This window comes from Nannobrachium achirus (assembly GCF_963921795.1).
Source record: "Nannobrachium achirus genome assembly, chromosome: 1".
In the NCBI taxonomy this organism is placed as follows: Eukaryota; Metazoa; Chordata; class Actinopteri; order Myctophiformes; family Myctophidae; genus Nannobrachium; species Nannobrachium achirus.
The window spans coordinates 35524083-35549076 of NC_137810.1; the positions used below are offsets into that span (position 1 = coordinate 35524083).

General features: G+C 43.0%; 2 protein-coding genes across 3 annotated transcripts in view; both read right to left on the bottom strand.

The window, feature by feature from the left end:
• atp13a3 (ATPase 13A3) overlaps positions 1–24994 on the bottom strand; it is a 68772-nt gene that overhangs the window by 34693 nt on the left and 9085 nt on the right. For both annotated transcript variants that reach the window (XM_080724685.1, XM_080724684.1), the window contains 10 exons: positions 18749–18831; positions 10556–10642; positions 8403–8576; positions 5933–6154; positions 4864–4934; positions 3980–4063; positions 3181–3250; positions 1942–2076; positions 981–1053; positions 146–277 (listed from right to left, as the gene is read on the bottom strand). In XM_080724685.1, the coding sequence (XP_080580811.1) occupies positions 146–277; positions 981–1053; positions 1942–2076; positions 3181–3250; positions 3980–4063; positions 4864–4934; positions 5933–6154; positions 8403–8576; positions 10556–10606 (1012 nt within the window). In that variant the 5' untranslated portion in view covers positions 10607–10642; positions 18749–18831. The remainder of the gene's footprint in view (positions 1–145; positions 278–980; positions 1054–1941; positions 2077–3180; positions 3251–3979; positions 4064–4863; positions 4935–5932; positions 6155–8402; positions 8577–10555; positions 10643–18748; positions 18832–24994) is intronic.
• tmem44 (transmembrane protein 44) overlaps positions 16757–24994 on the bottom strand; it is a gene marked incomplete at both ends in the record, with an annotated part of 34369 nt that continues 26131 nt past the window's right edge. The window contains 3 exons of the mRNA XM_080728548.1: positions 16757–16797; positions 18040–18148; positions 18749–18823. Coding sequence (XP_080584674.1) covers positions 16757–16797; positions 18040–18148; positions 18749–18823 — 225 coding nt within the window. The remainder of the gene's footprint in view (positions 16798–18039; positions 18149–18748; positions 18824–24994) is intronic.

The window sequence follows — 24994 nt, forward strand, 5'->3', positions numbered from 1 at the left end:
GTAGTGCATGCCTCAGTGTTAATTCAATCCCAACGAGTCCACAAATGGAACCAAACGGACCCCTCATTTAGGTAATTAACAGCGAAAATGTACTATGTAGCGAAAGACACAGAGTGGAAGGAAAACGGGAGCGTCGAGCTCTAACCTGTGAGCATGCTTTCGTTGACGATGCAGGTGCCGCTGACCAGCACGGCGTCGCAAGGCATGATGGTCCCGTTGCTGGGTATGACCATGATGTCACCGGGGACCAGGTCTGTGGACATGGCCTCCTCGATCTCTGTTGGGGTGGGGGGGGGGTAAGGTAACAAAAATCACAGTGATGAAACAAAGATGGAAACCAGAGAAGGGAGGGGCAAAGTGTGGGATGCCAAGCAAAAAAGACAAATCAAGCAGGGTGGAAGGACAGGTGAGGAAGAGAATGGATAGAGGGGAGGGGGGGGGGAGAGAGAGAGAGAGGTATTTTGTGCGTCAGAGCCCCGGAATCTTGTTCAGCACATCAGTCACACCTCTCTGAGCAGTGAGAGAAAGAGCTGAGGCATCATATGCACCCACTGCACCACACACACACACACACACACACACACACACACACACACACACACACACACACACACACACACACACACACACACACACACACACACACACACACACACACACACACACACACACACACACACACACACACACACACACACACACACACACACACAGTGCAAAAGCATTTATCCCATGCTGGATCCCCACATAGTATAAATCAGCCATACTGCATGTATATCGAGTCTGAGCTCATGTCAACTCTCTGGTTTAGATTGGAGCAGCCCCTCCCCCCACAAAATTTAAAATACAAAACTAATAAAACACAAAAATACATATATAAATGCAAACTCAATAGTGTATGATCTTGCTCCTGTTAAAATAGTCAGACATTCCACTAAGAAATAGAAAACGATGGAGTGAAAAAAGGCACGCTGACAAACCGTTGTTGGCTCGGCAAACGGACACGCGGACAATACTGTGAGCTGCCACCATGTCATGAAGCATGATATATTGCTGCAGAGGGAGAGAGAGAGGGACACACACACAGAGAGACAAAGAGGAGACTGGGTCAAACTTCTGGAAGATAATGTAATATATTCACAACATATGCAAACTTCAAATGGCTTCTCTGTTTTCCTTGAGTGTTAGAATCCCTACTGCCCCTACACACTCTCTCTCTCCATCTTCGCCCACCACCTATGTGATTGTAAGGATGTTTTCTTCTGTGTGTGTGAGAAAGAGAGAGAGAGAGAGAGAGCGTGTGCATGTGTGTGAGAGAGAGTTGTGGGGCGAACTAATGAACCCAGGGGTAACAGACCATGTGCAGATGGGTCTTTATGCCGTGCTGAATGGACCTGGATTAGACTGGGTGTGGGGCGGGGTATGGTGGTGGATGTGTGAAGCTGGCTTAGACCCGCTTGGCTCAGCTTGAACTGGCTTGGACTGGTCTCCTGTCTTCACTGAGTAATGTTTTACATAAAAGAACAGAATGGCAGAGGGGACCACACAAAGGCTCAGCCCTGGACATTATAGTATTCTATTCACAAATAGTTCTTCTAGTTTGTTTTACCTTGCTTTGGGATACCAGCTGGGTGGGGTGATTATGGTGCATTTATACATGCCACAGTAGTATATAACCCAAGTATGCTATCTGACCTGGTGTCTGTACTATACTGTAGGTAGCAGTGATGTGTGGTGGGTTGTGTGTTTTCGTGTTGAGGCTCCAGCTACGAGTTATTTCCCTGTGGTAATGGTATCAGTAGCTTTCATTTACAATAGGCCTAACTTAAATTGAGACGAACAGTAAGTTGTATGGGGGATTTGGGCAGGTTGTCCTGTATGATGAGCTTGTAGAAATCAGGCTTTAGACTGAACCAGCCCTGGTTGTATTATTGACTTCACCTTTTTAATGGTGTACAGAGAGGTAGCTATGGATATGACCGACATGAAGACGATGGCCATGGCGTAGTAGTAATACTCATCGGCACTCCACAGGATCACACTGAAGAGCTGGAAGATGTAGAAAGGATTGAGGACCTGCAGGAGGGCAGAGCAAAAGGAGATGAAGAATGATGATTACGAGTAAAATTCATAGAAATGTCTTGGTGCCAGTCCACCGTAGACAAAGATACAATGGCCACTTAGAAACTGTTTACTTGCAGTCGCACTGCAGCAGAACTTGAATAAACAAAAAAGCTGAGAGGAGACATATCTTTATGAATGGATTATCACATTTGAGAGGCATCACATGGAACAACGAGCCAATTTTACAATCTGCACCTGTATCTCTGTATCATTGTCATTTATCATTTTTATGTATTTATTTGTTTATTTGTCTGGACTGTGGACTGTCCCAGTCTCATATATAAAAAAATGTGTCCTCATTAACATGACTTTTATATTCATTGTCCTGCAGACAATGAACGAAAGTGGGAAGTAGCGGTAACGACAGAATAAAGACACTGTGGGAGACGAATAGACTGTGGATCAGCTTCCCCTCAGGGTGTTGGAGATGCTACTACTGTATGTGCATTACTAATGCAGATCCTGTTAATCCAAAAATCTGACTGACTGTCTGTCTGCGTAACACACTGACTGACTGACAATGATGACACTGACAACTAAATCCCTTCACTAATGAGGCATGTCAAAAATGCACAAAGTACCGTAATGTTTTTTTTCTCTTCCTTTGTATTTGTTTTTAGGAACATGTGCACATGGCACCCTACAATGGATCATCAAAGTACTTGACAGCACATGTCACTTTATGTCATGTGTACTCATGCCATGACTGTGTACATTTATGTCATGTGTTTTTCCTTCCAGAAACTACGATTACATACAACTCTACTGCCACAGTATGAGTTCTCGATGAATCATATAATCCTCCCTTGTCCCACACAGAGCTGTACATCTTCACAGTAGATGAGTTGGCAAAGTGCAGTACGTGACCATAAAAAAACCTCCTGGTATGATGCCCACTTTAACTACTCTGTGATAAGACAAATTCCAGTTCTTAGCATTGCCTTTTTCCCACAATGCAATTGGAAACATTAAAAGCAAAGTATCAAACTAGCTTCTAATTATAGGTTTGAAATTCCAGAGTAACAGCTGAGTGTGTAGTGTTGTGCAGGGCCCCACCTCTTTGATAAGCAGCTTGAAAACGGAAGGCACTTTCACTGCAATCTCATTCACTCCAAAGAACAGTCTCCTGTCAAGGGTCAGACAGAGAGGAGAGTCAATTACACACAGAGGTCAAATGTCACAGTTTACACACCCATCAAATGTAACGTAACTCTCAGTAAAGTTAAAGACTTTCTCATTAAATGCCATGCAGAGTTGAAGAAGTTATGTAAACTGTCAAAGCCCGGAAGGCTATTATCAGTAATCCAAAAATAAATATTTATACAGGTTACCTCATGAAACTATCTATGTGAAGTGTATGGCAAGTGTTCATGACCAGTCAACCGGTGCTGTACAACAGAGGTTCTTGAACATGTTTGACTCAGGGCACCTTTGTAAACAACATTTTCATCCATGGCACCCCTGAATTACATTGTTACTTTATAGCACCGTACATTTATGTCATAATACGGTATGTGCATATGTCAATATAAAGGAAACTTGAGAGAATATCCGTTTCCATTATAAGATAGATTGAAAATAACTATCTACTTGTTGTTTATCCCCAGCATCCCTATTCTGGGGGGAAACATTTGTCGATCTACAAGCTCACAACGCGTCACAGCGAGACACGTTGGGAGCTTGTAGATCTTCCATTTTTGTCAAAGAGATTTGGCGTAGACTGAAAAGGTCCGTTTTACAAAGTAAATTATTATAAACGTATTCTGCGGCACCCCTGGACTTGTGTCACAACACCCACTTTGAGAAACCCTGCTGTACAAAGTATTAACACTAGTACCAGTACTGGTGGAGTTACCTGTACTCCTGTTGGTTGCTGGACAGCCCTGTGTTGTGCTCCGAGTGTAGGGAGGAGCAACTTAACCCCCGATCCTCCAAGCCTCTGAGGTCACAAAGACAAATCAATGTTATGGATTTTACTTTTTTTTTTGCCAATTTTCAACTATAACAAATTCTACCTCCCATTCTTTTCCCAACTTGCCAAAATTGATAATTATGAATCTCATCTCATCTCAGGAGAGACTACATGTCATCTCAGAATACAAATATTTAGTACCACACACATTAATATGTTTCCACACCCATATAAACACCCACTGTAACATAGTTAAGTTCAGTTTGGCAAATGTCTAGATTAAAAGAAAATTCCTATGAACCGAGGCAGCTAAATATACTTAAGGTTAATATATCATACAGCCTTAAAATCACTGGAATAATTATACAAACAAGTACTTAAATCTGAGTCAAGAAACCATTCAGTTGCATAGAAGTATAATCTGCTTAGCTGGAAAAACCTCATCAAATATAAGAAAGGTCTACCTACTGCCTAGTTTATGAGATTATGCATGGTTTAGCTCCCTCTACTCTGTCTGGTTGCATCAACCTCAAATCTAACGAGCTACAGTATACTGCTAGAAGAGCAGCTAGGGAGAACTGCAAAATCCAACTACACAAAAACTGCATTTAGCCAGGCCCAATCACAAACATGGATCTGCCACTGCCACAATTAACTATCATTATTGATTTAACTGATGGTACTTCTGGCAATATGGATGTATGTATCTGTAACCCTATCTGTACTGTAGGTCTCTGATGTGCGCGTATGCTTGAGGAGAGGCAGCAGACACAGCGATGCTGAGGCTGTGAAGGTGTCAGCAGATACGCAGACAACAGAGTGCTTACGTTAGAACTTCAAAGTTCTGCAGGTTGTCGTTCCAGTAGTACGTTGTGCTGTGGAGCGTAAAATAACGGATCTGAGGAGAGGACAGGACAGGAGGAGGGGGGGGGGGCGAAAGGAGCATGGGACAGACATGGGGAGAGGCAGGAGGAGATGGAAGTGTGGAGGCAAGGAGAGAGGAAGGGGAGGTTGAGGGAATGGATATAGAGGGGAGATGAGAGAGAGAGAGAGATGGAGAAAAACAATATAATTTGTCATCAAAGATCTGAGGGAGAAACTCCAGAATGAAATGGGGAATGTCCGAGAGAGAGAGAGAGAGAGAGAGAGAGAGAGAGAGAGAGAGAGAGAGAGAGAGAGAGAGAGAGGGTGTGTATGTGTGTGTGTGTGTTAAGACTAGAGTATGAGAGGGAGTGTGTGAGTGTGTGTGTGTGTGTGTGTGTGTGTGTGTGTGTGTGTGTGTGTGTGTGTGTGTGTGTGTGTGTGTGTGTGTGTGTGTGTGTGTGTGTGTGTGTGTGTGTGTGTGTGTGTGTGCCGGATTGGTTTGATTGTGCTTATGATGTCTTTGCTAGCATCCCAAACACACCAGATATTGTTTTTGTTGACCCCAGACACAGAGAGGTTCTGATTTTGGAGGTGGGTTGTGTTTTCGACCTGTACATGGACCAGGCTTTCCAAGACAAGCACTCTAAGTACCAACCATTGCTTGAAATCATAACAGATCTTGGGTATAGATGTCGTTTCTCTATACTCATATTTGGAAGCCTGGGCCATGTACATAAATTGACCAAGAGTGGTCTAGCAATCGCCGGCATGACAAAGGCCAAGGCCAAACAGCTCTCACAATACTGCTCTGTTTCAGCAGTTATGGGCAGTTTGTCTGTGTGGAGAAGAAGGTGCTATGTATATCCATGAGGTGTCCATGAAATATCAAAGCCCGTTAATATTTGTTTCCCTGTAAATTAATTGTAATTTGTGGATTCAAATAAAGAATTAAAATGTGTGTGTGTGTGTGTGTGTGTGTGCGTGCGTGCGTGCGTGCGTGTGTTGCATGCTGCAGATCCGTGGGATTCAGACCTGCGTGGGCTGGTAGTCGGCGTAGCGCCTGATGAGGTCCTGAGCGGGACTGCTGTCCGTGGGGTGGGGGGTGTATCCGTTGGCCAGGGACGGGGAGGCCGAGGTGGGGGAGGAGGAGGGGGAGGGGAGGGAGGTGGTCTGGGTCTCCAGGCTGTGGTAAGGGTTCCTCCCAGGGGCCAGCATCACTCGCACCTTGGCCAGGAACCAGCGTCTGAACTCATCCTGGTCACACAGACACACAAAACGCTATGTACGGCAGGGGTTTTCAAAGTGGGTGACGGGGCACCCTGGGGTGCCGTGACAGCAGTCCAGGGGAGCCGCGAGATCATTTGATAATATTTGGAATTTATTTGGATACTTGAAAAAATATTATTTAGTGTAACTAACCAAAATGGCTATTATCTCAACGTTTTCCTCGCAACATAATCACTAAAATATCGTCACTGTCGGGCAGAAACCTTGTATCTCCAAGTTTCAAATGTGTACGTCTTTTGCCCTGCTTCATCATACAAGACCGTCACACAAAACTAGTGAAAACAGCCGATCTACAAGCACACAACGCCTCGCGAAAGCTTGTAGATCTGCTGTTTTCACTAGTTTAGTACATTTTATAGATGATAAATACAAAACGGTTTTGGACATACAAGATTTCCACCTGACAACGACGATATGCTACAGTATAAATATAACGTGCTGGGAGTGAAAATTATAACGTAGGGGTGCCTCGGATTAAAAAAGTATTCATGGGGTGCCCTGGGAAAAAAAAGTTTGGGAACCCCTGATGTACGGTATGTGCGCATGCAGACACGCACAGATGTAAACAACAATGAATCACTAATGCAAAAACTGAAATGGAATACAATCCTGTATGTTGTAATAGTCTGTAGTTTGTCTGCCTCTCAGCTTCAGACTTCTCTTCACAGTCACGGGAACACACTCACATGCGCGCACATGTGTGTGCCGTGTGCGCGCGCAAGGCGCTGCTGCACAAATGTCAAGTTGTTTGTACAAGCATGGATGCATGTGAGCCTGCGTGGCCTGGTTGTGCAGGAGATGTATTTTCTGTGCTGATACAATCAATTGGTTGTATTCGCTCACATGTGCTCTGTGGCACGTGAGAATGAAGTTAAAGGGATAGTTCACCAAAAAAAAAAAAATTCTATCGAAAACTGACCCCATGAAGACTTGAATTTATGGATATCTTTTAGTTTTTGTCACATTCCTAAGACAATAATTTGATGACCAGCAGTGGTTCCCTATGGAGACACAAAGAACCTGCTTTGTTCCCTATGGAGACACAAAGAGTCTCCTCAGATTATTGTCTTAGGAATGCGACAAAAACTAAAAATACCCATGAATACAAGTCTCCATGGGGTGAGTAATCAATAGGAAAAAAAGGGGTGAACTATCCCTTTAAAAAATAAAAGCCCTGGGCTGCATGTGGGGCATTTGTTTGGAGGCCTCAAAGGCTAACTTGTGCTAAATTTATACTGCGTTTTGTGGAACAGGTATTGGCCATTATGAGCATGCATCGTGATGCGTTGTGACCTTGTAGATCGGCTATTCTGAACATATGACACCATCATACAAGTAACGACAAAGTATAAATCATCAACATCACACATGATGATACAGCAAACTCACTTATTGGATTCTGCCAGGATGAGGAATTGGAGTGGAACGATCTTTTGGCTTCGTGGGCCCTTTTCTGCTTTTTTATAATATAGCACAGTGACGAATGAAAGGAATGACCAGAGCGAAAGGTCCCCGGCCAAGACTTGAACCTGAGACACTGTGATTCTGATACAGTCAGTTATCTAACCATTCCACTATTGGGAGTGGATGTTAAACTGTGACTTCAGTTCTTTCAGACCCATCACATTACTGATATCGTGAGACATTGTCTCGGTATATTGGATACATTGGAGCACAGTTCAAATTACTGGGGTTGAAAGTGGTTGTCAATAATATTGTATTCTATTGACACCTATACCATTCCTTATAATTATTAATGTAGTTAGATGTGTATTTTGTCTTGATTTGTTTATGTCATTTCAACCCTAAAATCTTTTGAAAAGTACCGGTAAGAACCAGTATAATTTGTACCTGGTGTGGCACGGAAATAACTGAGCTACGCGCGCTGTGAGCTGGTAAATATGCCATCTTTGACACATCGTATGACAGAGTATAAGTTAAGCATAACTTTCCACATTTTCTGCCTCTTTCTGTCCTCCTAGGGCAGTGGTTCTCAAAGTGGTTTCCTTTAGGGGGGGTCTAAATTACAAGTATGTAACTCTGACACTGTACAAATGGAACCAAATGAACCCTAACGGGTCCATTTGGTTCCATGTGTACACTGTCAGAGTTAAGGAGAGAGAGACCTTGAAATGTGAAAGTTTGAGAGACACACTGTCCTATGGGATACCTGGTCCTCACAAGGACATTACGTCACTACAAACAGATGACTCACGGTGGAGCGCAGCAGCACCACCTGGGCGTCGCGGGCGGTGGTGCGGCTGCAGGTGGACTTCACACACCACTCAGGCATCCAGTACAGCAGCAGCAGCAGGAAGCCCCCCGTGCACAGCACGCCCAGGCCCACCAGAGCAAGACGCCAGCGACACAGACGGTAACTCTGCAGCTCCTGGGGGGGCGGGAGGGGAGAACGGAGATCAGGTCGGTGGCGTTTGACTTCAAGGGAGTTTCATGGCCAAAGCAAGTTAAAGTGATTGCAAACAGTGAAAATAATAACCTATGTTTATCGCAGAGACACGCAATAATCGATTCAAAATAACACACACACACACACACACACACACACACACACACACACACACACCTAAAACTAGACCAAAACTCTGTATGGGGCTTGAAATTATGGAAATTAATAGATTGATGTAGGTGGAAATTACAATGATGTGACAATATATAGTCTGATGCCAGGGGGAGGAGGGGGAGATTACTTTTACTGCATTACCCAGCAGATGGCTTTTTAGATGGCTCTGCTGAGCACACAGAGAAGCCGTTAGGGGTTAAATGTTGTGCTCAGGGACACTTTAAAACATAAAAAAAATTCAATTTGTTTTGTAAGACATTGTTATAGAGAAATACAGATGAGACAAAGAAATACTAAAAAACAGGTGAAAAAAAAAAGAACTGTGTGGGTGTCTGCTTAAGTTATCATGCATCTCTGAAAGAGCCGTTAAACTCAGGAGAGCACATGGAGATAGGAATGAGGGAGAGGTATGTGAAGGTAGAAGAGAGAAAAGGAGTTACAAACGAGAGCGACAGATTAACCCATTAAGAAACGGGTACACATTATTGTGTATCATTATTTTATGCTTCAACTATTGAAAAATAGCAGATATACAAGCTCACAGCGCGGCACTGAGTGCCGCGTTGCGAGCTTGTAGATCTGCTATTTTTGAAAAATTGTGAAAATTTGAATTTTGACCCGATTCTATAATAAGATTTTTGGAAAAACCCATGTTTCTATGTCAGCAATCTGGCTTAGCCATCGTCAAAGAAAAAGTCCTTTTCACTTAAATGGAGCTCAGTTAGTCTGTTCTTGAGAGACTACTGGTTCTCAAACCTTTTCATGTGAAGGACCCCCAAAATGATATTTATTTGGCCACAGACCCGCATCTCAAAATATTTAGTTCCAGGGACCACCCAGAAGCAAAATTTGAGTTACAAACGTTCGCTTTGAAAATACATTATTCAAAGATTTGCACACATTTTCACGACTTTTTCAAAAATAGCAGATCTACAAGCTCGCAGCGCGGCACTCGGTGCCGCGCTGTGAGCTTGTATATCTGCTATTTTTCACTGGTTAAAGCATTCAATAATTCTAGACATAATTGGGTTAATGTGGAATTGAGAAAAGGACCGGGGCGAAGGAGAGACAAAGGTGGAGTAAAGAACAGGAGAGTAACGAGGGGTTGAGAGATGATTGTTGAAGAGAGAACAAATGAGCAGCAGTCATGTGGAACGGACCAAAGAGGCCATTCATTAACACTACCAGTGCTTAGGGCTGTCAATATTACCTCATTTTACATGACGATTAATTGTCACACAAATAATTGTGATTAACGACTTAATTGTGTTTTTAGATAATTACATTTCTGTTTGTCTTTTAGGCTTTGAAGTTGTACATGGCAGATATGACAAATAACCTCAATATACAGAAATGACTGACATATTTAATAGCTTTATACAAAAAAAGAATTAATGTAATAGTAGAGAGCTTGTAGATCTGCTATTTCCAAAAAAATTGAAAGTGTGAACATTTTCCAACATGGAAATGATTATGACGATTATGATGAAAGATTAAATTGCGATTAGACAATTACGTAGTAATTGTGACAGGCCTACCAGAGGTGTGAGATAGAGGGATACAGTTAGAGGGAAAGCATTAATTGACGGTACCAGTGGTACATTGTGACATGAATGTATAGCGCATTCATTAATGGTACCAGTAGCACTGTGTGAGAGTGAGAAAGAGCATTCACTAACGGTACCACTGGTACAATATGAGATAGGGGGATGGAGCATTCACTAACAGTACCAGACCAGTGGTCCAGTGTGGAATTAGAGGGATAGATAGAGCCATCAGTCACATACCATCTCATCCTCCTCTCCCTTGTTGAGAACCTTCATGTCTTCTCGCTCCATGCTGCAGACTGTTTAGCCAAGCCTTCTGCCCAGTTACTGAAACAACACAACAAAACACACAATGTCAGACCAGAGAGCACAGACGACGACATTATCACCCCCTCATCAATGACCACATCATCACCCCCACATACAGTACATTACATCACCTTGTCTTCATGTCAAACAATAATCCACATCATCATACTGTTTACTAGTACACCGGCCCTAATCATTACACGGTCAAATGCTCAGCATTAATTTAAATTCATTTGTTTCCATTTGTTCTCTCTTCAGTTAAATCAACATTAAGGATGTTACTGTGTATATACTGTAGATGTCGAAGGGGATAAAGAGTTTTTTAAACTCACTGCACTAATCTTGGACGGGTCTGGGACCCCTAACAAGAAGCTATCAGGGCAATAACATCGTTTACAGATAGCAAACTGGATCAAGCTGCATAATATCTCAAGCAGAGACCGGTTTAAGCTTCCTGGAGAAGGTTAATGAGCCCAGTTGTTCCCACAACGATACGAGTATCGGAAAAGCTGCCGACACTGGCCAAAATGCTGGTATTGCTAACGGCGAGTATGCCACTCTATGCCATTCCGATACCACGTAATTGATCACGTGAGATTTCATTCACAGTAATATTTTGAATTGATGTTGCCCTACTGTTTTATATTCTTACTATACTATTTACGGTACATTATAATTTTACTAACTTGGAGCTTTAACTATTCACAGATTATTCCTAGATCTGTGGTTCTCAAACTTTTTAATTTCAAGGACCCCCATAACTCTGAGAGTGTACAAATGGAACCAAATTGACCCGTAAGGGTTCATTTGGTTCCATTTGTACATTCTCAGTGTTACAGATCTGTACGGGTCATTTTGGAACCTTCTCAAGGAACCCTGAGGGTCCCTGGATTTTTAAATACACTATGGTATCGGATCTGGATCGGTACTTGGTATGGACCGAGATGCAAGCTATGGGTATCGGGAATCTGTATCGGGAAGGAGAAAATGGTATCGGTACATCTCAACTAATGAGAGTACACTGAGAAAAAACAATGAGACCCTTGTCACTCAAGTGGAAGCTCTCCAACAAAAGCTGGATGACATTGAGAACGAGGTGCAAAGGAATAATTTATGTTTCAACAGCTTTCTAGAAAGCAGTGAGGAGGGCGATACCCTGGCATTCCTAGGAAACATTTGAATAGACACTCTGAACATACAGTAGACTTCCCAAGGGAACTGGAAATGGGAAAGAGCACGCAGGATTGGAGTATTGGCAAACAAAGGTCTGGTTCTGAACCACCCTTGACAGTGTGACCCATAATCGCCACATTCCTGAGATTCCAGGAGCAGAACCGCATTGCAGAGGCTGCGCGCAAGGTGCGTAAATAAGTCACCAAGAAGCAGCACTACATCATGGTCTTTGACTATTTAGTTCAAGTTGGTTCGTGAGAATGTTTGAAAAAGTGCAAGAAGATTTTAAAAATTCATCTTTTGTCGGTTACATTTTTATATTGAATCCACAGTACTGGGAACTTGGTTACGTCAGAAAGGTTTTCTCCCTTTTACGCAATGGAGCAGTTAAGTGCGAAACAAAAACATATGATGGATTGACGCTTCACTGCGTCATTGCCTGCTGAAAAAGGTTGACGCAAACTCAACTTTATTCTGTGGAACGTCACACCAGTCAGTGGCGGGCGTCAGTTTGTAGCTTAATGTTACTCACTTCCCCTTGAAAATGACTTGTAGCCTGTAGTTTTGTTGTCCCTAATGAGTGTGTGGGTGGGTGAAGCAGGGAGAAGTCATTGATTCTTTGCTAGATCCAGGGTAACAGAATTATACTAGCAAATGCGTATGCTCAAAATATATTCTTATGGAATAACAAACGTCCACAAATGAACTTCACGAAACTAATTGTTGTTGATTACTTTTAATCTCATCGTTATTATTTTTTTCATCCGTTTGTATTTATATAGCTTCCTATTTATTTCCCCAAATTCCATATCAAGTTGAGATTTTAATTTGTGATTGAAAGAATTGCATTAAATGTATTTTACATAAATTATTCATGAAATATAAAAATGAAATTAACCGTTTCAATATTGACTATTTCTATAGCAATGAGCGTACAAACACAGTTTAATTGTACTTAGGTGAACTGGGGTAAAGGGAAAAGCCATCATAATGGGCAGTACAGTGTTACAGTATTATGATAAATATAGAGTACAGTAATGTCTAACTATAGCTCAGTGGTCCATCATGCCGGCCAAGGCCACTACTACCCAACCACAAGCATGACAGTACAGCTGACAGCTGTTTGACCTCCCTGGCCTGCACCTGAGACTATGTCACTCTAACACACACCCACACCCACACCCACACACACACACACACACACTTCCCTGGCAGTTAGAAAGTACCGAGGGACAGCTGAGAGAAGGGGAGAGGGGGCACACTGGATATAGGGTAACGCAAACATCTGATGACTCAGTTATTCAGCTGCTGGCACAACCGGTGTGTGTGTGTGTGTGTGTGTGTGTGTGTGTGTGTGTGTGTGTGTGTGTGTGTGTGTGTGTGTGTGTGTGTGTGTGTGTGTGTACTTGACATAGAGGAGTCAAAAGGTGAACTGCCTTGAGTGAGGTTATCAGTTAGGCTTTAGGCTTCTCAATGCCATGTACAGATGAAACTAAGCAGGAAAAAAAAAAACTAACAGCAAATTACTTTACTGTTTTATTCATTTGCCCATGTAGACATTGGGACCACTAAGAATGGTTCTTCAGTTGAGCCCAGACCTAGAAAACAACACACAACACACACCGAACTTCAGTTTCAGCTTAACCCAGCTGAGTGTTGCCCACAGAGGAGCGCAGAGGTGTCTTGCTCAGAGACACTTCGACACATGGCTGGCCTCGCCTGGAATCGTACCTGCGACAACCCGGGGTTCTGGTTCCCCAGGCAGACTCACTAACCACTCAGCTATGGTCGTCCTTGTTAATTCTATGGATTATTTAAAAAAAAAGAAAACACACACATCATAAACTCTATGGACATATAGAAAACATCCACAAGAATGCATAAAACTGCAATTACCCTCACATAAAAAGGAGATGCAGTCAGGCAGTAAGCCAACAGCAGGGCTGCTAGGGACACGCTTATAGATCTACAGTATGGTAAACAAAGCAGCTCTTTATCAAGCCTGACTCCAGTTCAAATCAGCCTTATAGTTTCCTTCCGTCTGAAGTATAATTTCTGTCTTTGCTTTAAAACCCTGCTAATGGATAACTCTAGTGTTCAGTAAATGGTAAACATTGACTCCACAGATTGCTGTACACATACCCAGTGACCCTCACCTCACTGGAAGAAAAGCCAGCCAGCTAACTGAAATGTAGCGAACCGACTGGCGAGTTAGAGAATGGAATTACAACCAACTAGAAAAGTATGCACCACGGAATGCAGATGTCCCCAAGTCCTTGTGCAGTTTGTGCGATGCAACTGTGAAGTGAAAGCAGTTGGTGGTGCACTCTATAGAGGCCCTCAATTGTACCCAAATTGGTCGGACGCCCAAATTCGCCCCGGTAATTTTTTTTGCGCCGTCCGACACCGGCATGACGCCGTCTTTTTGATGGAGCCCTGGCCTTAAGGGTTCATTGTCTTATCCAAGGACACTAGCCCAGGGGGGGGGGGTGCCGGGGATCAAACTGGGAACCTTCCGATTCCCAAGCGTCCGCGCTACCTCCTGAGCCACTGCCGCACCAAACTAACCATCATCCATATACAGTAGATTCCAGCTCACTATAAATGGAAAAATCACACCCGTGTGAACTGAGCGGTGGTTTACCCACCTCATAGATCATGTGTACCGATTTTTGTGACATTTGAAGAAAATATGTAGGAAAAGGAGCAAAAAGTGTGTTTTGGAGAAAATTCAAGATGGCGGAAAACCTATCCTGGCGCAAATGGGCGTGGCCTATATGGGGAGATGCGTCTTGACCCAAGGAATCCAGGGAAAAAATAATTTTAATTTTCCGATCTACGGTTCAAGAGTTACGGGGCAAAACGCAAAGTGGGCCGTTATAGCACCACTATGAGGCCGAGTGATGTAATTATTTTTGGATTCATTCTTAAAATCATTATGAATCTCCTCTCCGAGGTTTGAAACTGTAGCTCCTATGGTTTACGAGAGAAAAATACTTGAAAGTGATTTCTTGCATTGTCCCATTATAAGTCAATGGGGACAATTAAGTGTCGTTTTTTGCCGATTACGTCGGCATGGTAAGGCGGATCGGAACGAAAGGTAATAGCACACCATTCCCGGCCGAGCCGCACATTTTGATGTATATATTGCGCGAGTGGCGTAAATGGTGCGGCACTAGTTACGCGCCGAAGTTTAGGCTACATACAGACAGACACGGACGGACGGACGGAGACCCACACACACGGCCACGTATAGGAGCGTTGTGACCACCGCTCAAAAACAAGTGATTGCCAGGTGACGTGAGGAGAAATGAAACAATTAACAAATTAAAAATAAACTTGCTGAATGTTTTCCATCACTTCCTGACCTGGTGTGACCAATAGTGCATGTGGTCAGAGGTCAGAGATAAATCTCTCATCTGCAAAGCTCTGGATGCCGACTGGGTTTCCACCCAAACAGGAAACATCCCACCATGCCAGGCAGTTGTCATGCCAACCCAATTGTGGGTGGTACAGGCAGAGGCAGTATGTGGATGGTCTGATGGGATCACAGGCGTTGTGCCACGCAGAGTAGGTGTGAAATAACAAAACAAGAGTGTTTGTACCCAGTGGGACGCCCATTCTCTTTGTGCTTGGGGTGGATTTGGGTGTCACTGGATCTAGGTGTGAGTGCAAGATAGATAGAACAAGGCATGCCGCTGAGAGTTTGATGGCATTTGTACTGTAGGGTGCACACATGTCAGGGCTCGAAATATACTTTCATGCATGGAAGCACCGTTGTTCCCAAGTTAAAGTTAGGAGCACTAGCAAAAACGACAATAGTAGTACGGTTTATAAATAACAAAACGTTTGAAAGTAGCCTTTAAAACTATGTGGTAGGCCACATGGGGCTTTAATCAATGTCCTGGGGCCATGACTTAAAATTATGTCTCCTGGCTGTCTGTCCCTCTTCCATCCATCTCTCTGTGGCATCAATGATCTCCAGAGGAGGACCCTCTACACTTATTACAAATCAGATGTTCAACTGTGTTTTTATATCTGTTCACCTTCATAACCCATTTGGTTTACACACACACACACACACACACACACACACACACACACACACACACACACACACACACACACACACACACACACACACACACACACACACACACACACACACACACACACACACACACACACACACACACACACACACACACACACACACACACACACACACACACACACACACACAGAGTTTCTCTCTGCAACCACTCGTCTCATTTCTCAACATGAAAATACATTTTACTTACTGGCACATGGCGAGAGCGAACGCTGGAATGACAGCTCAGTGGCGCTCCGCTCCATTATGTCAATGAGTAAACTATCTCCACGCTACTAGAGCACCAGAGCTACTGTCAGTCATAAGGGAAGAGGCAAGTTTGTTTTTCCAGATGTCTGAGGAAGAGTTTGTTCTGGTTCACTATGTGTGCCATTTTGCTCTCACCAAAATGATTATTTGCACTCAAATGCTCCCAGCTTTATTTTGAGGTCACACAGATTTCATGCACATACTGTACGCGGCCAAACTGTTTGCAATTTTGAGCCGTGAATGTATGTACACAAACGCACGAAAAGAACCATGGTTTGGTTTGCAACATACAGGCATAATTTTGACATAAGTTTGAAAGCTGGGATTAGACACTGAACTACGCTCAAAGGACAGTATTATATAACCTGGGCATTCGTCATTACACAACAAATGCTGATTGGTCCGATTGGTCAGCATTTGGGTTAGCAAGAAAACTTCAGGTTACTTTAAACCCTTGGTTTTCTGAGTTATGACGACAGTGGTTCACTTCTTATCAGGGTATATCGCTATGGTATCTACACGAACCTGCTCCAGAGCAGTTATGTTCAAGATAACAGATCAATGCATATAAAAGCACCGCCTACTGAACAAAAACGTCATCACCATTCGTAGAAGATCCCATGGAGCTCATGTGAGGACCCTGAGAGGGCAAGAGAGTTTAAAGACCGTCAAAACTCTTTGGCATTCCTGGCAATTTGTATATGAAAGGAAAAGATTCTCAGAGAGAGTTATCTGGGTCAGCTTCTTGAGCTGTTGGCTGCAAGCAATATCAAAGCCATTTCATTGTGCTTGTATACCTACAGCATATCATCCTACTAAAGAGACTGATTGAAACACTAAAGCCTTGTACTTGCACTTATGATATCATAAGTGCAAGTACAAGCCAACTTACTGCTTTGAGTTATGGCTTTATTTTAAAAATATATTTGCCATCGAAGTAATTCTTTACACTGCTGTGGCTGGAGCTGAAAGAATAAGGCTCACGTGAGCAACATTGTTGCTGGAGAAACTCACCAAGTCAAACATGGTCAAAACTCTGCCACTAAGAACAGTTGCTGTGTTCTCAGCCAACTCCCTCACCACTGTTGGGGAAATTCCAGTGGTGGGACTACCATTTCATTTGATGAGGCAGTCCAATTAACTTGTGTTGTTTTTGTTGTATTCCTAATGTTTGTGAATAAATGAGGCTGCGATGTGATACAAGACAAGTGCGGACTAGCCAAAACTAACTCGGCTGAACTACTGAACCACTGTTTTCCACACCCGTCTAGAATCAGGGTCTTGAGCTCTGCAGCATGGTTCGCTCTGCAGTCGTGCCACAGTGTGTCTACATAGGTGGTAAAAAGTATGACAGAACCATGTTCAGTAGTAGAACATGTACAAGAACATACACCTCTGGTGACTGGCTTTTGTCTTGGCCTCAGACAGTAAAAAAAGAAGAAAAAAAACAACAACCTAAGAACACAAAATAAATTACAGGGAGAGAGAGAGTTTTGGCAGGACATGCTGTCAGATCAACAATGGAGCGACATTACTTGGGGACAGACGGGATGGAGTGGGGGGATAACGAGAGCAAGAGAAAGACAGACAGAAAATAATGTCAATCAAGTAGACAAAGAAAGAAAGGCAGACGGGGAAATAAGAGAGAAGGAAAAAAAAGATATGGGCAGAGTGCTTTGACCCTGTGGCGAGCGGCATGTCAGGGTGTTGTGGCCGAGGGTAGGGCAACCCCGGCATCTCCCCTCCTCCCTGTACCACCAGACACCCCCCCCCCCCCCCCCCCGCCTGCACAGATCTTATCTACCCACTGCACCCGATGTGCCGTTTCCCTGGCACACAGCAGCATGTTTTGCTTGGGACCAAGCCCTTCCTAGTATTTTACTGTAGGAGCTCCCCACCCCGCTCCTCCTCCCCCCAGGCCGGTGGGCGCTAGACACTGGGCGCAGGGCGACCGAGCCCCGGCCGCCACTTCCACACGCTCCCGCCAATGACTGGAAATGCCGGGGTGAGTGCATCATTCGTACAAACAACGCTCCATAACAACTTTGTCCAGCTAGATTGACTCAGAATGTGCACATAATATGAATAGACTGCGCTCAAACAATGGCCTCAAAGGATGAATATTATGCAGTCTTTCAAAAGCGCGGGCCAAGTTACATAGGCGGTTATGTCAGGATCACCTAGTCAGATAACAGTTGTTTAACCTCGTATGCCCTCCTGGGAGTCCATAATTACAGGCTCCCAAGAGAGATATATTACCCAGTCTGTTACTGGCAATGCTAAATAAGTTAGGCTTTAACCAGGAACTGGAAAACAAAGAGTTTATGCTGTAAGTGAGGTGAAGTGCAACAACAAATCGTATGCATCAGAGCAGTATTAGGAATATGTAAGGAAGAACCGTCCCGGATGTTCCCAGTTGAGCCCTATATACAGTACAGATCTACAAGCTCTTGAATTAAATGTATATATTTTTTAAGATTCTCGCCTTTAATAACAATGTCCAAAATAGGGACACCAGGTTGAAAGCTGAAATCAGGAAGACTGGACTCTGGGAACATGGGGACCAATATGCAGTTAAAAGGTGTCCTTACCTTCAGAGTCTGGGCCGTGATGCCCCCGGCAGTCCTCCTCCCCTCGCTCAGCTCACTCTCTCTCACCGCACCAACCTGGACCCCTGGGAACACATACACACTAGGGTTGGAATCCGGAAAACAGAGGAATCGGTGGAACAGGATCCAACATTAAGGAACCAGAATTTCTGGAACCAGTTTTATCACACTGTCAGAGCTTGCGTGTGGACTTCAGGTCTGCTATACAACTACAATACTGTTGGTTCTCACACTTTTCATGGACCACCATAACTCTGAGTGTATAATTGCATTTGTACACACTCTGAGTTACAAACCTATTAGGGTCAATTTAGAACCCCCTATAGGAATCGTTGCAGGGAACCATTAAGGATTATTACACAATCAACAAATCACTATTATTTGAGACGACCAGAATTATTTTGCATTTAAAAAAAAAAAAAGCGTTTTCAAAGATAGTGGAAATGGCAGATTAACCAACTCACGCATTGCAAGCCTGTACGTCGGCTATATTTCTTTACAAATGTCGAGTATAGAAATGTTTGTAATTACATTATTTTATTATTGGTATCAGTCGTGTCAGTTATTTCTTATTACATTTTATTTTAAGTTATTTGTCATATCTGGCCAGTGCAATTTGTGTTTAAAAGCCCAAAGGCCAAATAGAAATGTAGTTGTTATGTTCCAATGTTCAATAAAAAAAAGCACAATTAAATGGTTTATTGCAAATATTTGTATGACAATTAATCGTCAAGGAATTGTCATGATTGTGACAGATGAGAGCGTCTGCTAAATGCTTAAGTTGCATTTGTAACTAGTGACTTTAGCACCTACTGATACATCTATACTATAATTTTGCGAATGTCTGAGTGTCTGAGTGTCACAGCGTTTCTCCTCAGTGGCTGGAGCAATAACCCACACACTGCACATCATTTTGGAGCTCATATCTTTGAACGGGTAAGGGCTAGTTTAGGCTGATACATCATTATGGGAGATGATCAACCCACTGTCTGGATGTCACACTAAAAATACATACATTTCATTAAATATTCATCTGGATGGTGAATTTTAAGAATCCACCACCAGGGAAAGACAGGTGTCCAGTTTGCGCCCCGACCCTGTTGTGTTGTTGAAGTGTCCTTGAGCAAGACACTTAACCCTTGACTGCTCTCCGGGGCACTGCCACTGTAATGCGGTGCCTACAGCTCATAAATAGCTAGGATGGGTTAAATGCAGAGGACACACTTCACATACAGTAATGCAAATGTACAGTGACAAAGAAATAGAGTCCATATTATTATTATTACATTACCTGAATGGCAACAGTAACAGTTTAGTGTTAAAGACTAGTCATCATCCAGAGGTTATTTATCTATAAAAAATGCAGAAAAAAAGAGTAGACGTAGCTGAGTTTCAGAATCCACCAGCTGATGTGGCTTTACTGGCTTAAGTGGTAAATAAGTTGGTTTCTTGCCCAAGTTGTGGGGATGACAAGAGAAAAATGTGTCTGTAAATACTGGGATGTTGAGAAACCCTTCGTGGGGCCTCAGTGCATCAGCTCAACCTCAGGGATATTTATAGGTTCTATGGTCAGGCTTGTTGTTGTCCCCTCATTTGATTAGCCTGCCATTGTGTCTGGTCAGCCTTAGTAAAGCTCTGTAGGAAAGGACTGTGAGGCAGCTGGTGGCCTTTGGTTGGACCACAGAATTAGCTGTGACCGTCATCCATGTTGCTGGGATGCATTAGTAAACATGGGCTTGAGAAGGAAAGTCATGGTGTTGACATAAAGTCATCACCACTACCGTGATCATGAAATGTAAAAGAATAAATACAAAAATATAATGGTTTGATGATATTCCTCATAATATCGCTTAATATTCTTTCTATATCTACTGTACTGTATATGTAATTTTACAGAGGATGGATATCTGGTCAAGATATTATTAGTGTCTCTGGTAAAAAAAAAAAAAAAGAATCACAAGGAAATGAGGAAAGATGAGGAGCAATATAGAGGAAATAGACATGATGGAAAAACTGACACCACTTGATTGCAGGAATCACAAATAGAGGAAATTAATGTAAAATAACTCAAAACAGCTACTGTATGATGATATTAAAATCCTTAAAATCTAATCTCAAATCAAGATATCTAAATATCTATCGATATATAGCCCAGCCCTAGTCAGGCGCTTACATTTAAATAGGATAAGAGTATTGTCTTTTCTTAGTCACTACTTATTGTCCTGGTGATGCAGACAGTATCAGCATCAAGTTATTGAGGACACATTCTAGGTTTAAACCCGATCTGGGTCTTCACTCAGAGTTACGCAAGTCAAGTCAAGTTTATTTGTATAGTCCTTCTTAATCGCTGTTCCAGTAGCAAAGGGCTTTACAAGCCAACATCTAACAAAGGAAACAAAACATCACTTCCTGAAAAGAAAAGAAAGAAACCTGGGGAAGGTTACAGTTACTGTACATACAGTATTGTTCCCTCTCTGCATCCCTCTTTCCTACCCCTCTCTCCAATGACATGACCTAGAGATAATCCTAAATACGGAAATGCAAATGATGAGCGTCACTGGACCATACATGTGCAAGGTTGAAGCGAACAGCATCTACAGGCCACCTCTCCAACTGGTTATGCAAAGCCTCTGAAACTCTTCAACAATGCAGCTCAATGCAACCCAAACTCACTGCAGTATATTTTTAAAGAAAGATTCCAGACATAAGTAGATATAACTGAGGCGCTAACCAATAACATGCCATTTAATCCAGTGGTTACAATTTTTTGTTTTCCATCCTACCAGCAACATATGTACTAAATAAGTTTCTTTTAAGACCTGTTTGATTGAAAACCAGCAGTAGGCTAATACGAATCCTGGGGGCCGAAGTACAAAACCAGTGGTTTGAACTATTGCACTTTAGTCCTTTCCAGTACCTTTAACCCAAAGAACACAGGCATGATAGTAGGGTGGATGTGTGTAAAGAGCTCTCAAAGATTGAGCAATTCCTTTGGAGTCGAGTAGAGTCATTTCCTTCAAAGACAGCAGTTCAGCCGCCCCCACAGTGCATTTCACAACATAGCCTGCCCTGGCTGCACACAAGCAAAGCTAAATGATTCTTCACAAACCAAGGACTGCAAATCAGACAGATTAAAGAATGTTTGTATTACTTTCTATTCTTTTACTCCCTCCTGTTCATGAACTTGCTGATTGGTGTGTAAAACAATGAGCCATGACCCACCGTCAGCTGTCAATTCATGGAAGCATTCTGAGGGAATATAAAATCGTTGTCCTTCATTCTTTCCGCTCAATATGCTTTCTTCATCACTTCCTGTTCTAATCATGGGGCATTATGGCTTGGCTTTGTTGTCCTGCTGTAGATCACTGTGGCTATTGGCCTTGGGTTTCAATCTATGACTACCTGCGCCCTTCCTTTGGTCACAGGACAGGCCAGGTTGCGATCTGTGACCCTTCAACAGTAGCTTTGTTTTACACTCTCGCTCCTAGGTTCTGTCCAGAAAAAACAACTTGAATATACAGGAAACATTTATTATCTACTCTGCATAACCCGGTGATATCATAATATTCAGTATGAAATATGCTGATCAAAGTGCAAGCGGTGATTTACAGTCTGAGATAAGCAGTTAGAGGTCTGACCATCTGTGCCAATCACAGGAGTGTGTAAACACAAGTCAAAGGGAATAGTGCGGCTGGCTGTATTGTAGCTAAATAAACAAGAGTTCCTTCCACCACAGAGCGCTTTCAAACTATCCTGCTAGTCTAAACATGAAACAGCCAATTCCAACCCACCTGCAAATGTGAAAAGAAATTCCAGAAACCTTTATTGATAATCCTGAGGATAGGCCTCAGCTGTAATGCAGACACTTTCCTCCCACCAGACCCAGTGGAGCAGAATCCAGAATGAAGAAGTCCAAGATCCCCTGGTGTTTTGAGAGAGAGCACTAACTTTATATATCAAACCTGTAACGCTGACGTTACCATGCTACGAACAGCTTCTGTCCATCCAGGAAGACAGGGGCGGAGTCGGTGTTGACATGGATGAGATGAGGGGAGTGAGGGATGAGCGGAAAAGGTCTATAAGGGATGATATAATGTGCTGGATAAAAGGTGTGTGCTCGGAATCTGGGAGGTTACATCCCAAGGGAGAGCCATGAGAGCTGAAGAAAAGTTGAGGTGGGACACGTCACACACACACACTAACACGCAAAGAAATCTAGTAGAGATCAAACGTGTGCAGAGTTCTAAGTCAAGCCACACGCTCTTGGATTAGTAGAGGCATTGCTCGACAGCCTGGAAAAAGCTGCTGATACCGTCGTCCGTGAGATTGTACTGTAGTTGTTTTTTGTACTAAGAGAGATGCTTTATGGTGCTGAATGGCCCTTGGTGAGGTAGGAGCAGATGTGAAAGGCTGCAATGAGATTGGGATTTACTATCGTTCACCAGCCCTATATATGCTAGGACATTTTAGCTATTTATTTTCCTCCAAGAAAAGATAAATTAAAAATTAAAAAGACATTCACATCACAAAATGACCAGTAGAGTAAAACTGGGTTATGGATAAAAAGAGAAAAAAAATTAAATCCACGCAATGTAGAGTCTGAGGAAGAGCCTGTGTTGCTTGAAATTAAACACCACTGCATAAAACAAAGGTCTTGTTCATTTGAACTACTGTATAAGTCTGCTGATCTTTCTTTCTTTTCTCTGCCAGATTGGCACTAGGGTATATATAACCAGACAACATGAAAGGATTTCTGGTCAAACAGTGGCTGGTGAATCTTGCCAGCCGTTGTAGCCGTTGAAATGTTTTAGGCACTTGCTGTCGTGAATTTGTTTACTACAACGGGCCAAATAATCTTTTGCCAGAAACAGTCATTACACAAGCCTCATTCTTGACAACCCACGTTAAGCTAGAAATGCCACCTACATAAGGTCAAGGAGAAATGTCTCAAAACAAGAATGCACTAATGGTCATTATGAGATTTAAACCCTGCCAAGTCATGATGAACCACACACAGAGACTGTGGCAAGAGACAGAAAATATGGTAAAGTTGTCTGATCCTCAAACACATGAACCATAGTGTCCCTATTCTGGGAATAATGATAAGCAAACATTCAGAGAGAAAATAGCAGATCTACAAGTTTACAACGCGTCACAATGCTTGTACATTGAGCATTTTCTACAAATAGGTTTGTTGTAGGGGGAAAAGGAGGGGGGCAAGTACGTGGTCAACAAAGTATTATATAAGGTTAAAACTTTAAATAGTTAAGAGATGCAGCCTCTCAGCATCATGTCAATCTAGTCGATGTTCAGCCTTTGAACGTGCCCAGTTCTGACTCCCCCTGTGGCAGCAATGGACTACTTGTATCTCAGGTTTGCGTTATCATGCTAAATTTCACAGTTGTTTCTATTTTCAACCAAAGCACTTCATCATGCTTCTAGTGATGGAGGGAAGAAGGGGCAGCTGGTTTGTCTTGGCTTTGTTGGAGGTAAACCGCCAGGGCGGCACTATTAAGGCCCAGCTCTCTGAAGTGCGAATCAGGGGCTCCGAGGGTAAACAGCACTAGGCAGCTCAAGGGACTTTCACCATGTCAGGACATTTCTCATCCCAGCTCTGGATCAACATTGGCCCATCTTCCATCACAGGCTGCTGTCTTAGAGCTCACCTGTGAAAAGTACTCAGGCACTAGCTCAAAGGATCGAGAAACATTGGCGCCACACTTCTCAATCCCCCAACCTAAACCACCTCCAAATGTCCAGTTTGAGAGGACACCAAGCTTTCTCTGGGAGAGAGGGAAAAGGTTTAGAGGTCAAAAGGACAAGATCAATACCAGGGATCTTGACCATGATGGTGAACCTTTTCACCCGCTGCACACAGGGGTGCTGGAGGGGAGGGGGGGTGCATTAATGCTCCAGCCTCCAGACATACCAAAGGAACTTTAACAATAGAGAAAATCCACTGAGCTTGTGGCGAACCCAAATGCCATTGTCTAACCCGGTCCATAGAAATGCACAAGGCAAACGTGTGATAAAAATAAAGGAACTGTGACAAGCCTATTCTACAGCTCTACAACACAACTCTACTAAATGAACCAACCACGATAAAAAGCAGATGGAGATAGGCCTTAGCACAGCCAAGCTAATCTCTTATAACACACGTAATTCCAAGACACCATTGGTCACAAAGAGACACAACAGTCAATAATATTAAGTTGCCCATTTATCTTC